Source organism: Salminus brasiliensis, chromosome 8, assembly GCF_030463535.1.
Source record: "Salminus brasiliensis chromosome 8, fSalBra1.hap2, whole genome shotgun sequence".
Lineage (NCBI taxonomy): Eukaryota > Metazoa > Chordata > Actinopteri > Characiformes > Bryconidae > Salminus > Salminus brasiliensis.
The window spans coordinates 20561813-20579378 of NC_132885.1; the positions used below are offsets into that span (position 1 = coordinate 20561813).

General features: G+C 40.3%; 3 protein-coding genes across 3 annotated transcripts in view; 2 read left to right on the forward strand and 1 right to left on the reverse strand.

Moving 5' to 3' along the window:
• The window catches only part of mgat4a (alpha-1,3-mannosyl-glycoprotein 4-beta-N-acetylglucosaminyltransferase A), a 34704-nt gene extending 25237 nt beyond the window's left edge, over positions 1-9467 (forward strand). The window contains exons 8-16 of the mRNA XM_072686069.1: positions 481-556; positions 1600-1714; positions 3176-3306; positions 3919-4026; positions 5315-5508; positions 6685-6763; positions 7232-7292; positions 7382-7494; positions 8543-9467. Of these exons, the coding sequence (XP_072542170.1) occupies positions 481-556; positions 1600-1714; positions 3176-3306; positions 3919-4026; positions 5315-5508; positions 6685-6763; positions 7232-7292; positions 7382-7494; positions 8543-8569 (904 nt within the window). The 3' untranslated portion in view covers positions 8570-9467. The remainder of the gene's footprint in view (positions 1-480; positions 557-1599; positions 1715-3175; positions 3307-3918; positions 4027-5314; positions 5509-6684; positions 6764-7231; positions 7293-7381; positions 7495-8542) is intronic.
• Positions 9468-12292: 2825 nt separating this feature from the next.
• coa5 (cytochrome C oxidase assembly factor 5) lies at positions 12293-14266 on the forward strand. Its single transcript, XM_072685176.1, has 3 exons — positions 12293-12526; positions 13651-13734; positions 14053-14266. The coding sequence occupies exons 1-3, from the start codon at positions 12425-12427 to the stop codon at positions 14092-14094; spliced, it is 228 nt and encodes a 75-aa protein (XP_072541277.1). The 5' UTR covers positions 12293-12424; the 3' UTR covers positions 14095-14266.
• Positions 14267-14858: 592 nt separating this feature from the next.
• On the reverse strand, positions 14859-17024 carry LOC140560666 (inosine-uridine preferring nucleoside hydrolase). Its single transcript, XM_072685175.1, has 5 exons — positions 16856-17024; positions 16251-16441; positions 15936-16047; positions 15610-15746; positions 14859-15206 (listed from the first exon to the last, which is right to left on the reverse strand). The coding sequence occupies exons 1-5, from the start codon at positions 17022-17024 to the stop codon at positions 14859-14861; spliced, it is 957 nt and encodes a 318-aa protein (XP_072541276.1).
• Between the last annotated feature and the right edge of the window lie 542 nt (positions 17025-17566).

The following is a 17566-nucleotide window of genomic DNA, read 5'->3' on the forward strand; positions in this document are numbered from 1 at the left end:
ATGTCTCTCCTCTCTGTAAGCTCTGTACCGGTGAGGATAATAAGCAGGCAAGGTTCTTTGTCGCTTTGTTTGTGCGTTAAAGGGAGAGCGTGATGATCACTGCGCATTAGTGTTTACTCAATGTGTGCTGCAGATTTCTTTTGTCAACCTTTTAAAATTCCACTAATTCTCATTTTAACTGACTCGTATTAAAGATGCTAAATGTTGGATGGAGTTTTTGATTATGTGGAGGCGTAACTGCTTTGTGCTCTACATTAATGAAGTGAGTCAGACTCTGGGCGAGCATTTCAGTTAGAAACAAGGTTGTCTGAAACCGTTTGCAGGCAAGGCCAATTCTCTACATTTCTTTTTCCTGCTGTTGTCAGTTAAATGCTTGAGCACGCTTTAGAGTCGTCCTTTAAAGAGAAGTAAAGAGAACCTATACAGCCTCATAAACCACATGCACTCTGGAATGTAGTGATGTTTTCTGTATTTTTGCAGATGGCGGACCAAGCAGAACTTGGACTATTCTTTCCTCATGATGTATGCAGTCAGCAAGGGTGTTTATTATGTCCAGGTAAGGACAGTATTCAGCACAAGATCATAAGCAGTTTTCCAAGCAGGCTTTAAAGTATCCCCAAACGTAGGCTGTGTAACCACCCTATATTGCATTGCAGTGGTACTTGAACTGTAGTGCACATAGGATGTTCTCTTAAATGCATCACCAGAAAACCCCTTTGCTCTGGGGTTGCAGTGGTAATGTGCAGTGATGCATTCAGATGAGGTTGTCCTTTATACAGAAACTATTTTGTTTGTTGTGTGGTTTTTTTTTTGGACTTATTTATTTATTTTTGCATTTATACACGTTGTCATGGGAACACGAACACTGGGATGTATTTGTTTTTGTCTGAGAAGGTAATTTAGGAATAAAGGATATCTTATAATATGTAGACCTTTTTAATCTTAGTTGTGTCTGTGCGTCTGTCTGTCTGTGCGTCTGTCTGTCTGTCTGTCTGTCTGTCTGTCTGTCTGTCTGTCTGTCTGTCTGTCTGTCTGTCTGTCTGTCTGTGCATACATGTGATGAGAGCGACTGTGTCCCATTCAGTGGTGTTGCATTCTTAGAGGGCTCTCTTGCATCACTGTGCCGGTTCTTGTCCAGCCTGAAACTGACATGAAGAACAAAAGCATTCCCACCATCATGTCATGTCTTAATCCCACACCCTTCACCTTTCACCCCTTTGCCCAACTCTCAACCATTCATGTCATATTACCCTTCTTGTGATAAGTACATTTGTTTTCATTCACCGGTGCCTGTTTTTTTCCTGCTTTTTGTCAAATTTGTCATTAAATCTGTTTAGCTTTCCCATTTCTCTGTCTTCTTCCATGCCATGCTCTCTTAGGGGAGGTTGAAGGTATTACTTTTATGTTTTGTCTTAAAAACCAGGTCTTTAGGCACTAGTGTAATACACACTAGGTGTGTGTGTGTGTGTGTGTGTGTGTGTGTGTGTGTGTGTGTGTGTGTGTGTGTGTGTGTGTGTGTGTGTGTGTGTGTGTGTGTGTGGGAGAGAGAGCTTCTAACCACATTTTTAGAAATAACCTGCCTGTCTCACATGCTTGCAGTTGGAGGATGATATTGTTGCGAAACCCAACTACTTTGCCACTATGAAGAACTTTGCCCTGCAGCTGTCCTCTGAAGACTGGATGATCCTGGAGTTCTCCCAGCTAGGCTTCATTGGTATGACCCTAGTCTTGCAATGGGTTGCTCAACGTGGCCTAGAACTGCCTTATTTGACAAAAATAAACTTTTTGACAGACTTGCGTCCTATTCGTACAGCAATGGGGTAATGTTATTATCAGAGTGTCTCTGTGATTAGTCTCGTCCGAATGCGCCATGCCAGTCGTTTTTACAGATCCCACTTCCGTAATGATTTGGGCGTCTTTTACCTTCTGTAAAACAAGAAACAAAAATAACCTCTGGTTGTATTAATCCTGTGCAAATTGTCTTTTGAGTAAATATTCCGTCATGGCCTGTGGAGAAGTAGTTTTTTTTTTTGCTGGAGGAGGGATTTAGTTTCCTTGAGTCGTTCCAGGTCTTCAGGAAGATGAGCCAAAAGAGGTGTAGTGATTTGCAGTCAGTGTGTAGCATAGCCTATAGCCTAATTTGCTAATTTTGCTAACTAAAATTTTATTATTAAATATTATAAATATGTTACAGGATTGGTTGCATAAAATTTTTGGAAACATCAGATATTTAATTTGATTTGCTCCTGATTGGTGAAGTAAGTGGCATCATCATGCGGTGATCCAAAGGGCTCTCTGAGGCCTTCAGAAAGAAGGTTGTAGATGCACAGAAGTCTAGGTGATTTAAAAGGATCTCAGAACAATTAGAAATCAGCCGTTCCGCTGATATAGTCCGTTACATTCCGCTGATATAGTCCGTTACATGACTGATATAGTCCCTTACATGACTGTATAGAGGCAGGCATTGCTACAACATAATTGTACTCGTGTTAAAACAAAGTGTGCTGCTCAGTATTGTCACACAGGGCAGAACAGAAAGTACAGCTGACTAACTAGTATGTAACCGTGCCTATCAGCTTGATGCTTCTCCTCGCTGCCTCATTTTTATTTAAATGGAGAGTGCTGCCGGCATTGCACTGAGAGAAGCATTGCCATGCGGCGAATAAGTTCAGCAAATTTCAACAATGCAATTGAGTACTAGCCAATCAGGAAAGAATAGGTTACTACATCATACGAGTGTTGCACACAAAATAAATGCCTTTCAAACATAGAGGATATCTCCAGAATTAAAAATTGGAAATCGTAAAAATAAGATGTCCAGAAACTCCGCAGACATGCCCGCAGTCTGTGAGCCAAGAGATCCGCCACGGGCAAAATGTGACGAATACAAGTGTAGTTGGACACATAGCTCAACTTGATCAACAAAGCGTGTTTCCCAGCAGACAGATTTGTGTATATGTATAGCCAGAGCTGACGACATCCTAACTGTTGTGGTAAACATTGTGTAGGATATTCAATACATTAGGGGCTCTCGAGTGTCTCTAAGGCAGAGACTAATTAGGTCCTTAAACTGATGCTTGAACTTGCTGACACATGAGGACATTCTCTTGGGCATCTGGGCTTGTTGAGCTTGTTTATTTGATTGTCAACGATTTATATATCCTTTCTTTCTTAGGTAAGATGTTCCAGGCCCCTGATCTGAATCTTATAGTGGAGTTCATATTTATGTTTTACAAGGAGAAACCGATCGACTGGCTTCTGGACCACATTCTCTGGGTGAAAGTTTGCAATCCTGAGAAAGATGCTGTAAGTCTTCACATGTATCTCGTCTTTTCTGCTATGTGTTTCTCTTGTTATGAGGCCTCACAAGGACTTTCCTGTACTGCTGAGTGTTCACAGGTGTTAATGGCAGTTCAGCAGCAGAGGCTTTTTACACCTTTGAGAGAGTGGCAGACTGAGAGACTGCTCTGACCTTTTACTTTCCCTTTATTATCCCTCCACTCAGACTCAACAAGCCCTCCACCCTGCCTGTCCCCCTCCCAATCCACTCCATCTCTCTCGCCAATGTGTGCTCTTCTGTGTTCTCTAGTTTGGTTATGGTTGATTGATATTCTGAACAATGCTTTGATGTATAAAGCCCTATTCAAGGCCTGCTCGTAAATGATACGGCATGAAAAGATTATGGTCTGGTGCTTTGCAGGGCCCTTTACAGTAGTGCTGAGGGCTTGAGGTTCAAAATCGAGTTCAATACACCCTGGCCACCCATCGTAAAATGTTTTGCCAGGTTTAACTGTCACCTTACTGACCTTGTTTCTGTGTTCTTCATTAGTACATTAGCACATTGCCTAGCACTACTGTTGCTCTTCTGTTTTAGTTAACGCTTGTGTTAACCCTCCATGTCTCTCTTTTCCTCTGTAGAAACACTGTGAGAGGCAGAAGTCCAGTCTTCGGGTCCGGTTCAGACCCTCTTTATTTCAGCATGTGGGCCTGCATTCCTCCCTTGCAGGGAAAATCCAGAAACTCACGGTAATATGCACACATACACACACACACACACACACACACACACACACACACACACACACACACGCATACACGGGGGATGAGGTTATTTAAAAACATAATTTTGTATTTAGCTTGTTTAGTAATATACATCTAATTAAAATGTAATATAATATAATTCTGTGGCTTTAAAGTTTTATTAGTCTGTCTGCTTAGGCTGCTTGGGCTACTTGCACCTTGCAACAACATGTGTCCGCTGATTGAATCACATTTAGATTGCAGGCCAGGTTTGAACACACCCAGGATACGTCCGAATGCATCACTCAAATCACATTCGAAAATCTTGATCATAATCAACACAAGCAGCAAGTGTTGCCTGTTTCTTCTGCTATTTGACGATGAAAGTTTGACACTAGTAGTAACAGTGGAGAAACCATGTTAAAAAAGACACTATGTCCAAATGTTTTGGGCACCCCTTCTAACGAATGTGTTCAGCTACTTTTTATAGTCGCTGTAGAGAAGTGCTGCCAATAAATTAGGACTCTCTGGAGCAGATAAATATGAACCTATTGGCACCTATTGGGGTAAAAATTGGCACCCCCAGCATTGGAGCAGTGGAACTGCATTCTCTGGAATGGTGGATGGTGCTCCATCTAATACGTTTAAAACGCATTGGGCAGTTTGGGATGAGGTGGGGTGGTGATCATCCAATGTTCTTTTTGCTGAATGCAATCAGATCCTCACAGCAATCTAGTAGAAAGCCTTTCCTGGACAGTAGACAGTTATTCCAATAAAAGCAGGATATACTGCTTTTATTACCCTTGAACAATTAACATGTGTAAATGGAATCTGGCTAGAGAATATACAGGGCATGAAACGCATGTTAATGGAAGGTGTGAAAAAAGCCAAGGTTTAATCTAAAACATCTAAATCATAACATCTTACTGCATCTGATACCAATATGAGTAAACTGGATCACTGAAATTGCTGTACAGTGTCTCGTAGGATAAATGCAGCAGATGCAAATAGAGTCCTTGAGGGCCAAAGCCCAGTATCGTTATCTGTGCATCTCTGTTTGTTCTTAGTCATTTTAACACCATGTTGAATGACCTCAGAGGCCATGAACTCACTTCCTCTTCCTAAGTGTTTTCCTTAAATTGTTTTCCTCTTCTGTCAGAAAAGTCATAGTTTCCTGTCAGCTCCCCTGTGGCTCTGTGACTCAGTGTATTGTGCTACTTTTGGCTTATTTTAACAGGCTAGACATTTGCTTGATGCAATTGTACTAATAGTGTGATTTGTTGCTCTGTCTAAGGATAAGGATTTCCTGAAGCCACTGCTGCATAAAATCCATGTGAACCCACCAGCTGAGGTATCCACTTCACTTAAGGTCTATCAGGGCCACACACTGGAGAAAACCTACATGGGAGAAGATTTCTTCTGGGCCATCACCCCTATGGCAGGAGACTATGTGCTCTTCAAGTTTGATCGACCTGTTAGCATTGAGAGGTTTGCCCACTTTTTCGCTCTCTCTCCCTCTCGCTCTCGTGCTCGCTTGTTCTCACTCTTTCTTTCACTCTTTCTATGCTCTTGCTCCCTCACTTTCCTCACATTCTTGTTCCTGCTTTTGTCTCCTGCTGTTGTTTTTGCTCTTTCTCACTCTTTGACTCTTACTTTCTTATACACTTTCTCTCTGCACTTTTTGTTCCTCTCATCTTTCTTCTCTCTTCCTTCACACTCTTGCTTTACTTCTTTCCCATCCCTTTTTTTCTCTTTTCCTTTCTTGTTCATACACATTTGAGTATTGAAGCCAGTATTCTCACATGCAGTACATTCTTCTCGTGTTGTTCCCAGCGACTTCTTTTCTTTTTTCTTTTTTTTTTGGAGCCATTTACATGCTCTATTCGTCAGAGTCAGAGACCAGCTTAGCACCCACTCACGTGTGCTCTTCTGCTCCTCATATGCCTCAAATAGGTACTCGCACTCACTCTGAGAATGCTAATCAAGAGAGCACGCGCACAAACGCACAGAGACATGCGCAGAGTTATCTGCCACGCTTCAGTGTCCTCGTTGGGAAATGGGCCCAGCTAATCAGAATTTACTAAAAATAAGAACCTGTGCCTCCCACATGATCGGCACAGTGAGAGTGAGACAGACTGCAGATGTGAGTGAGGTGGGGTTAATGGACATACGATGAAACAGAAAAGGGGTGCTTTGAATGGGAAGGTACATAGCAAACAGAATGGCTGCAATTTCAGAGTGAGGGAGGAGGAAAATGAGAAGGTGAGAAGGAGAAAGTGAGAATGACAGCGAGCGAGAGAGAGGCAGACAGATGTGCTGGCTGAGAGGATGTGATGAGGGCTATTACACTCTCTTGTTTTCTCTTGCCTCTATCTCATTCACGCTTCTCAGCCAATGTCTCTCGCTCACTCTGTGGCTCTTTTGACCTCTGCCGTATTTGTATCTGGGGCAGCATTAACAAGTTAAGGTCTCCGTTCACTGATGTGTGAGTTTGTCTAATTAACAACTCAAGCAGGAACCTGTTTAGGTGTAGGGGGGTGTGTGTGTGGGGGGGGGGGGTGCTAATGCCAACGTAATTATCATAAATGCACATGTACAAATGCACAAGTTTTCAGATGTGTGTTTGTACATGAACTTTCATTAACAAATGCTTTTGATTGACAGGCTCCTGTTCCGCAGTGGTAACCAAGAGCACCCAGGAGACAAAATCGAGAACACGACTGTCGAGATTTTGCCCTTCTCGGTGAGGCACTTTTTCTTGGGAAAAAAAAAAAAAAAAACATGATTCAACCATTTTTGCTCTTTATGCTTTGATGTCATCTTGATGATGCTTTTTGACTAGACCGCAGTTTGAGTTCTGTCACTACTTTCAAATTTATCTGTGGCTATAGGCTGCCACTGCTTCTAATTTTAGCCAGCAGCAGCAGCAGGTTGAGCTGCTCCGGTAATTAGGTTGGAGCCCACAGCCCTGCTGTGAAAAGAGGGCTTAGTGAGCCTACTAGATCCTTTGATGTTAGCAAGGGGTTTGCAGTTGATGTGCGCCTTATGTATCTGTATTACAGTGCAAAACAGTCCATACACTTGTGAATGCTGTGATATTTAGCCTAGGTTACGTTATCACGTGCAGATCTCGGTAATTATGACATTAACTCACTCATCTTGCTGGCCTGCTGACTCTTTGATTCTAACTGAGGGGTTGTCTGGGTTGCAGGACACAGGACTGAAGACCAAAGAGAAGTACAAACGGACAGATGACCATTTTTATAGAATTGGTAAGTGTCTGTAGGTCTTTTGAGACTTGCGTTTTTCATAAGCAACCCTAGTAATCAGCTCCGCTCTTTCTCCCTTTTTTTCTCCCTAGCTGAATTTGAAAAAGGAGTGGCTGAAGGCACAGTTGACCCTGCCTTCAACCCGGTGGCTGCTGTGCGTCTCACTGTCCTGAAGGACTCTGCTGTGTGGGCTATTGTCAGTGAGGTCAGTCGATCATGCAGTGATTGATTAGGTGTGGGAAACACACAGTCTATGACATATACAGTAATTACACCACACTACAGTGGCATGCACCCTTGCCTGTTCTTAGTCAGGTTTAAGATGTACTGATCTCCACAAGGCATAAAATTAAATATGAGCTTTCCTTTCAACAGTTTAAACAAGAGAAGTTTATTAAGTTAAACTGCAATGTTAGGGTAAAAAGGAAATGGAACACTGGGATACATAGTCATGCACTGTACAACTAGCACTGAAATGCTTTGATGACTGTCCAGGCACATTATTAATATCAATAAAGATCATATAAGACATAAGGTATAAGACATAAGATCAAAGCAAAAATGTCAAATGAAATCAGTATATAATTGATCCTCTCAGGTAACGTTTGTTAGCTTGTTTATTAGGGCTATGGCCTGTTTACAAACATCATTAGGAAGAGCCAAGTGGCACAAATATCAATGCTTTCTAAATACACTGACTTCCCAAAATCTTGTCCCAATAATCAACAGCCATGGGCTCCTCTAAGCAGCTGTCCAGCACTTGGAAAATTACCATTACTGATGCTCACCATGCAGGAGAAGATGGGTTGTTTTCAGGGAGCTGTTTTCTCTGCTCTTAATGTAGTTGAGAAATGTCAGTTAACAGGAAAAGTAAAGGCCAAGAAAAGTTTCCCAGAGAACTATTTGTAAAGGAACATATAAACACATCTGATGCATTTTGTAAACAAATCCGGTGAACTACTGAAGTTAAAAAAGAGAAAGCTGAATTTCTTAAAAAAAAAAACAAAAAAAAAACACTTATCCAAGCACAGCCATCATGCCATCATCGATCATGCCAGCTAATTCTGGAAGTAAACGTCCCTTCGGGGGAAAAAACTGGAGATGGAAAAAAGGATGGCTTCAACAGCAGGAAAATGGTGCTAGTCATGTCTTGAAAGCCCCAATAGACTACCCCAAGAGATGCAAGCTGAGAGTTTTTTTCTGCAGAACATGTTCCTGATACCTGTGTTTTGTGCTCTTATTTTACCTTTCAGATCCACATAAAGAGAGTTGCTGGATAACTGTCTGTAGGCCTCCACTGGCGAAAGCTGTGCTGTATGAACTCTTGCAGCATTCCAAAACAGCAGTGACATTCTCAGAGCGCACAGACTCTACCAATCACAGTGTCACTCAAAGGATTGCTGTCTTTTACGCACTCCTCATCCTTTTATCTTTCTCTTTTTCTATCTCCCACCCTCCTCACTGCCCCCTTTCCTGCTCGCAAGTTCTTTTTTTCTTTTTTCTTTCTTCTCTGTTTGCTTTTCCCTTTGAGGATCTTATTTGGTCAAGTCATCTTCTCTTCTTCTTTTGTGTCAATGTGAATACTACTGTATAAAAAAAGGATGCTTTTCGAAAGAACTTGACCAGAGACTGAAGTTATGCCTTGAGGATTTGCGATCAGTGCTATCACAGATGCCTGGTACTAGCTGCAGGGTTTTGTGCTAATGCTGGAGAGGAGCCGAAGGCCCATACCGAAGGAGGATGTTCTCAGTACTGTATCGTTATGGAGCGTTAAGTCCATGGGTCAAATAAGTGCTTTATAGTTTACACAAAGTTGTTGGACGAGAAATCAGAAATTCAGAACTTAAGTGTTGAATGAATGAACGAATTGCATTGCTGTTTTCACCTCTCACTCTGTTTAAACTTTATTTAATTTATCTCCATTTAACAGGTTGTTGTTACATGGAGATAACCTGTTGTTGTTTGACTACTTTGCCAAAATGTTTCTTGAAACAAATTTGGAACAGAAACCTTACTGCAGAACCCTTTCCTGTATGACAGGAAAGGCCTTTTTTTCCCTTCAGTGTCCTTTTGACGTAAACCAATCAACCATGGCCTTTCAGCCGAATGGATGGATATATATATATATATATATATATATATATATATATACATATATACATATATATATATATATATATATATATACATATATATACATATATATATATATATATATATATATATATATATATATATATATATATATACATATATATATATATATATATATATATATATATTATTATTATTATTATTTCGACGAACTATGAAGGTGATTTAACTTATTTGAAATAAATCTTTAATTTGTACAAGAGAGAATTTTATTTTTTATGCTGTGAAAAGTAAGATGTGGTAGAAGTAGATATTTGATTTGATAAATATTTAAGTAAATCATTTGGTTTTTTTTTAGTGGTTGTGGCTTAAAGTGAGGAATCTTGTTTATGGGGTTTTTTGGTTGGTTTGGGGTTTTTTCTTTTGTTTGTTTTTTTTGTGTAGTTCCAATGGGTGCCGGTCCCCCACATTTGTGCCTTAACGTCCAGTGTCCTCTAGGGGACTGGAAAGGGACTGCCTCTCTGTCAAAGACCCTTTGTTACACAGGAGTATCTCAGACGAGAGATCTTTGGGTCAGTCCTTGAGGACCCACAACTTGGCCATTTTTTGTAGTGTTGTTTTTTTTTTTCTTCTCTCAACTGTTTGCATTAAACTTGAGCCAGGAAATCAAATGCTCTAGAGTAATGGTGGTCTAGCCCAGATTTGGCACAGAACAAATCTGCAGATGGACTGAGGATTCCCAAGAAACCTGTGAATTAGAGGAAGCGGTTCCCTATCCCAGTTTTGTAGATCCATGATTCAGCCTGTATCTGTAGTTCAACTGTGTCCTGGATACTGTAGACTGGTATTGGAAACCACTAGCTGACATTCTTGTGTTTGCTTTGTTTAAGAAACCCAGGTTCAGTGCATGTCTTGTTGTGTTTTTTTGTTTGTTTGTTTGTTTGTTTTTTTCTTCTTCTTAATATGTTCAAGGCCAAACATATCAAAGGATTACACGTGTCTGTCTCCTGTCTCTTGATTTTGTCGTACTTTTTTATTATTTTTTTTTTCTTGTTTCATTTTCCATTTCAAACAGTCCACTGTCATGTTGTCTGTCCACAGCTGTCGGTCAAATACTCTTGTATCACTGCTATTTGATGTCTTCTTAATATGTTCAGTGCTGTACAAAAGCTGACTCTGAGTGTGATCGCCTTTAAAAGCAGGCCACTGAGGCTGGATATAAGCAGGAAATAAAGACAAAAACCATACAATTATGATTTAACAGAGCATTTGAATGGCTGATATGTCTGTAAAACTTCACAATTGAAATCAAATATTGGATCTTCTGTTGTTCATCAGAGTGACCTAAAGTAAGGTAAAAACAAGTAGCACAAAGTTTGTGCTATATTTTATCTACAATACATATAGAAATATAATATGTATTCACATTAGAAATATAAATAGACATACTAAAAAGACTTCTGAATTCTATGGTTTTTGACTTTTGCTTTGTCAGCTTTACTATCTGACAAAGAGGTCTGGTAACTACTGTACATATTTCCCAAGTGCTCTCATCTCATTTGATTGTATATATCTTTTTAGAAGGCTCTTAGAAATGTGAGTTGACCTTGAGAAATCATGCCATTCTATGCCCATTTACTGTATGCACGTTTAGCCTGTCTGTGTGTCAAGCAGAGAAAGACATTCTGTGCATACCACTTTCAATTACATATCATCATCTGTGTGGGGATGAATTTGACGAGGGGAAATCGAGAAATTGTGTGTTTGGTAAGTTGAGATAAATGTTTACATGTTTTCAAACCTTCATATTTCCTGGCATAGAAAGCAAGCATTCAGATTGTCAAACGAGCACATGTTTAACCATGTACTCCGGAAACGAACAGAGAAAGTGCTACTTCACATAGTGCAGAATTCTGTTTATGAACAAGCTGGACTAGTGAAGGCATCACAGTATAAAGTCTGACCAGGCTGGGTTGAAGTTCCTGCTGTTCTGTCTTCACTCCTCCCAGGATCCTTATCCATTAAGCCTGAGCAGGTGTAGATATGTAGAACGAGGGATTAAAACATCAGGAGTCTCAATATTCCTTTTTAAACTCTCTCTGTCCTTAGTCCTCACCTCCCTCCCCCCAGTAGTAATTCCCCTGTCTGGTGCATCCCAGCATATCATGTGCCTTCATATGTGCATCTGTTTCCAACTGACATAGATTTGAATGGAGAGTACATAAATAAATCAAACTTGACATAATTCATGGTTTGCTGTTTTATTATTTTTTTCTGTTTATTTCTACATAAATCACTGTTCTGTTTACTCATGGTCACAGACATTTCAGACAACCTTAAAGACTAGTCGCTGTAATGTGTTGTTTACAGAGCCAATAAAGTATGAAGATAGACAAATATTATTTAGACATGAACCATTCCCTTCATTTGTTCCATTAAATTAGATTTGTTGCATTGGAGGAATTATTTATTAAATGGAGGGAATGGTTTATATTTATGGGACTGATCACATTAAGGGAGTGGATTGATTAATTACATTTCTAAATAGTATTTTTCTCATTTGCTTCTAACTTTAGAGGTTATTAGATATTAAAATAGATTTTTATTGAGTTTTTATTTATTTATTTTAGGGATGCCGTACAGGACAACGCAGCCTCTTTCCCTGAAGAGTAAGTGTGGCGCTTTGGCGCCGGCTGCTGGTTCACGGTAGAAACCGAGTCTGCAGTGCTGTATAAATATAGCTACCCTTCACTGATGAAAATTAGACTGACGCCTGAAGTTAAAGTATTTGCACATATTTCAACATTTTTGCAATATGAAACATGTAAGACTATAATCATCAGACAGAAATTGGTCGTTTGTAAACTAAAGGCGGCTTTATTGACTTGTGACAGTTCCCAGAATGCACCGCTGAGGTGTCATGGCGGCTTTCATAACAGTCCTGTGTGTCCCTTAGAGTTGCTGTCTCTTAAACCGCTTATTACTCTGATCGCAAGCTCCTGGAAGATATTTACATTCAGCTCGAATGCAGATTGAGCACGATGCCTAAATACTACGAGGAAAAAGAGGAGGATGGTCGTGCTTGTGCTGGAGTCAGGGAGGATTTTAAAGCCTGTCTGCTCCAACATGACTGCGTTGTGAAGGTAACTCCACTGAACTGGCAGCTCTCACAGCATTTCCCCCTCCAGCTCAGTCTCTGCCTGCAAAGCTGCTGCCTGGTCGAACTGTTGTGTTCAGTCAAATCAGGCTTATCCAGCTGTATCCTTCAGAGAAACTCAGTTCACGTGCTTTGGCTACTTAGCTGAATCATCTTTACTAGAGCAGAAAGATTAAGCTAAAGATTAACTAAGTGAAGCATTTAAACGGCCAATAAGTCGTTAAAGCTTCACAGATGAAAACAATGTTGGGTTTACTGTTGTTACTAAAGTTGGGGATGCTCGGGATGCTACGCGCTGGTGGCGTAGAGTAAGTAGAGTAGAGTCTGGGCGGCTGTGAGCAGTTCAATACCTCTAAAACCACGCAGCTATGTTCATTAATATTAAGATTTATTCATTTACCAGGAATAATGAACAGTCTTAATAGCCTTTATGACCAAAGCATCTCTCTTAATTTCAACTTAGGTGAAAAAAAGTTTGACTTTTTCACATGACCTGAATAAAATAGTTGGCATACAATATCCACCTTATATCCATATGACACGGTCCTCCTGATCTCTCTCTGTGTGCATAATTATTACTCTACCACAAAAGCCAGCATGCTTCTCACTCTTTCATTGGCGGTTCTGGATCTCTCAGCTTTTTCAGGAGTGTGTGTTTAAAGCTTGTCCTTTAGGCGGGACTCACTTCCCAACTGTAGGTGGAAACCAGGAGCAAGAAATACCAATTATCCATAAAGCTACTTTAAGGAGACGCTTTTCAAGCTGTAGCAGATCTCTACACAGAATGTGCAGCGACTGTAGAAGCAAACTCAACATGAAATTCAGTTTTTGTTTTGAATTGAGAAATTCTCATTTCTACACCTCAAAATGAGGACATTTAGAAAATGTATAAAGACGTCTGAATTCTGTGATATTTTTTTTTTTGTTACTTTGTCAGCATGAGTAGCTGAGAAGGAAGGTCAGGTAACGACTTTCCCAAATTGCTCTCAGCTAATGTGATTTGATCTTTTATTTTGGCTTAGTTTTGGTTTAGTTAATTAGCTGAATCATCTTTATTAGAAATGAAGCATTTCAGTGCTGCCAGCGACTAACCCCTGTGTTTGATTTCAGGAAGGCAAGAAGCCCAGCGAGTGTCTGAAGGAAGGCCACTGTAAACACTTTCAGGTGTCTTTCTTTGAATGCAAAAGGTCAATGGTTAGTAATCCAGTCCCTACTTTTACTGTTAGTGGCTGCTGGCAGTCAGCCAGTGACAGTTTGAGTAAATTAAAATAATTTGAGAGAGAGAGAGAGAGAGAGAGAGAGAGAGAGAGAGAGAGAGAGAAATAAATAAATAAATGTAGCTTAACTGTTAAATTAACCAAAGGACTAGAGTAGGGTGCACACCTTTTCATGTAGCCAGCGACTGACTGACTGACTGCTACATCTTGCTGCCAATAAGAGATTATACCCATACAGAAAATTTCAAGAGCGTGTTGAACTACTTAAGTTGACTATCATCCTTTCTTTCCTTAGCTGGACGCAAGATCTCGTTTCAGAGGGAGAAAAGATTACTAGTTGGATCTGCAGTAATTTTCTTTGGTGCCAGACAGAGCTGGAGAAGAAGCTGGATTTGAACGACAGGACTATTCCTCAAAGTTGTAAATAATTTTGCTTGATGTATTTGTGTCATTTGAATCTTGGTTTTATGCTTTGCCTACATTAAACATGTAAGTACAGTGCTTTAAAATTGGAGGACATTGCCAAGACATTGATTTGCAATACACTGGACAATAGTATTGGGACATCTTCTCATTCATTGTTTTCTCTAAAATCAAGGGTATTAAGAGTTTATCCTGCTTTTGCTGGAGTTGCTGTTTCTGCTGTCCAGGGAAGACCTTCTACTAGATTTTGGAGCATTGCCGTGGGGATTTGAGTGCATTCAGTGACAAGATCATCCCCCCTCATGCCCATAGAGCACCAGTATTCCAGAGAACACAGTACCCCTTTAGTCTACACCACCAATGATGGTGCCTTGTAGCTTCTCTACAAGGACTGCTTGTATGAATTTGCACATCTGTGTGAGCAATGAGTGAAATGTAAGGAGGCTAAATGCATTCATTAGAAGGGGTATCCACAAACATTTGGACATACTATATGAGAACAATTCAGAAGTAGTAGACCACCAGCTGTTGTGCACAATTAATGGTACCCTGCACCAGAGTACAAGTCTTTTGAAAAAGCCAAGACATTTTTCAGTATAGCTTTATTAAAAAGGTAAGCAGAATAAAAAAAAACAGACATATCATTTTTTTAGTCACATGGTCACACTAGTGACACTTTTACTTTAAAGAATTCATAAAGAGCTGCTTCAATTTTTTCAAGTCCACTTTCCTCATGATGTAAGCTTTATGAGTCTTCTGGAGCATCTCAAGGTGATCTACAACCATCATACCTCGTGAATGCATACCTGAGAGCTCCACAGTAACAGCCTTATGGTCACTCTCAATGATAAACGAATCATCAATAGCAGCTGCCATGGCATAAGAATCACAGGAAATGAATCCCTGTCCTGCCACCAGCTCTTTTTCAACTCTCTCACTGTAGCATGAGTCTATGCTGTGTTGGAAGATCCTCTTCATGAATCGAGCCTTTTCTGTGTCCTGAGCCAGCCAGTCATCACAGAACTCCTGTAGATGCAGAGTGATGAAGTAAATGTTTAACATGTTCCTGTTCTTGCCAATATAATATAATATGTCATAATTCTTGGAGTGTCCTAGATAGTTTAACATTTTTAGATTCTGTTTAGATTCATCTATTAAGCTTTACTTAAGACCAGCAAGTTAGTCAAGGTAAAAGCACTGTGGGCCCACCGGGACAGGAGCTCTGCACAGGGTTAATGGCTTAGCACATAGAATTTGCCCCAAAGAACTCAATGGATTTCACACATGAACTGTGAAATGATGCATCAACCTAATGTATCAAAGTATCTTTTTCCTCATAATTGCCACACAGGTATAAGCAGACTGCATGGAAGTCTGCAGATTACATGAGGGACATCTGAATGGTATTATAAGAAAATGTGAACTTTACCCAGGGTAATTTACTGTAACATGTGAACTCCCAACAGGCAATGTAAGTGGGGCACAGGTACTCGTTCAGTACAATATACGCCGCTTCGGGATCTGCTGCGAAGTTGAACTCTCCACATATAGTAGTGTTTCCTCTAGCTAAAGACAAGAGGTTTACAAAGTCATACTTTACAGCAATCAAACAGCATGTCATTAACCTCAAGAAATGAACTGATCATCAGTCAAGAAGAATTAATAAATGACCAGAAATGAAGAGATTCAGAACTCTGAAGTTACAGGTTTAACAATTAACCAAAGATCAGAGTAAACTACAGGTTATGCACCCACAGTCCATGTTTCCTCCCATGATGTACAGGCCTTTCAGCTTCTGTGGTAAGGTAGGATCTAACTTTACTGCCATTGCCAAGTTTGTCAGTGGGGCTGTAGCCACTAAAGATACCTAAAAGAACCAACAGTTTCTGTTAATAATCATTGAAAAAAAATTATAATAATTTCTCTATAATACACAAATTCACACCAAATTACTCTAAGCTATTCATTTACAATTTAAGCTCTAAATTCTGCATAACATTTTTAAAGAATTTGTGGAATTCTCCTTTAAGGAACTCATAGGAGTGCATGAGGACAGCAAAATGTACACACCTCTCCAGGATTCTCATTGACTATGCGGATAATGGCCGACATCGCTCCCTCCTTTTGCAGTAGTTCCAAACCAGGAGCGTCAGGGTCTGGAGCATCACCAAGGCCATCCTCTCCATGAAAATGTCCAGCATTCAGTGTGTTTCCCAAAAGTGGTGTCGAGACCCCTTTGAACACAGGAATCTGCAGCATACATCCAAACACACTTCTGTCAGACCAGAAACCAAGCCTGACATAAAAAAATCCTGTAAATCCATTACTAAAGGCCACTAAAGCTAAAATCCCATCAGTGCTAATACTTGTTTCTTAAAAAGTAGAGAAGGTAAACTAAGGTAGTAGCAGTAGCTTGTAGTAGCAAGTTCTCTTGTCGGTCAAAGAAAGGTTTATGTGCATAAATGTTGCATATAAAGTTTGAACACATTTCGTCAGTCTACCTAAATCTACACTTAATATGATGGTCAAACAGAACATAATTTGGCAACAGATGCCTTGGTGTTTGGGTTTGGGTCAATACCAGACAATGCCTGGAGCACAGCTATGTGCCCAGAGTACACTACATGACTAACTACTTTGGTTTTAATGCTCAGTTCTCTACTGCTAAATGTTGGCACACACTTTCAGGACCCGCAAGACGTTTTTGCACACGTTTTCCACACAGGTATTGCCGTGAACACAGGTGATACCCAAGAGCTGAACATCTGGCACAGCCAAAGCCATCATTATGGCCTGGGCATCGTCCACGCCACAGTCCACATCCACAAGCACTTTCTTCACCATGATTGTTCCTGACGATGCCATGGAGCCAGTAACAGACATCCCAACAAGAATGAAGAAAGGAGTATTTCTAAAAAAGTAACTTTCTCCAGATAGCTTGGAGATTACCAAGCGTGTTGACTACATAAAAATAATGCATGTAACAATGCATGCAACAATAATAATGTAAAGAAAACTTGTAAATGTAGTGCCCAGCTGTATGTTTCTCTGCTTACCTTTGCTGATTTGTGGAAAGGTTATTGAAATATTTCCCTCCTGCTGTTGGTTGAAAGTGCAGTTGATATCTACTGATACTGATACTACCCTCTGAGTACTCCAAAGGTTGGGCTCACACGACACAAAGGAACAGAAAAACTGTCGCTGGGGTTTGATTGTAGATAGTACAAAGTCTGAGGTCCTTGGAGTCCACATACAGTTGAGGAGTACTTTCAAACTGGTTAATGCTCAGTGTTTGATTAGCCACAGTCGAGCAGAAGCCTGCACGTGTTCCACTACAGTACAACTGGAAGCATGTTAATCCCATCTCCCAGGATTTCGTTTAATAG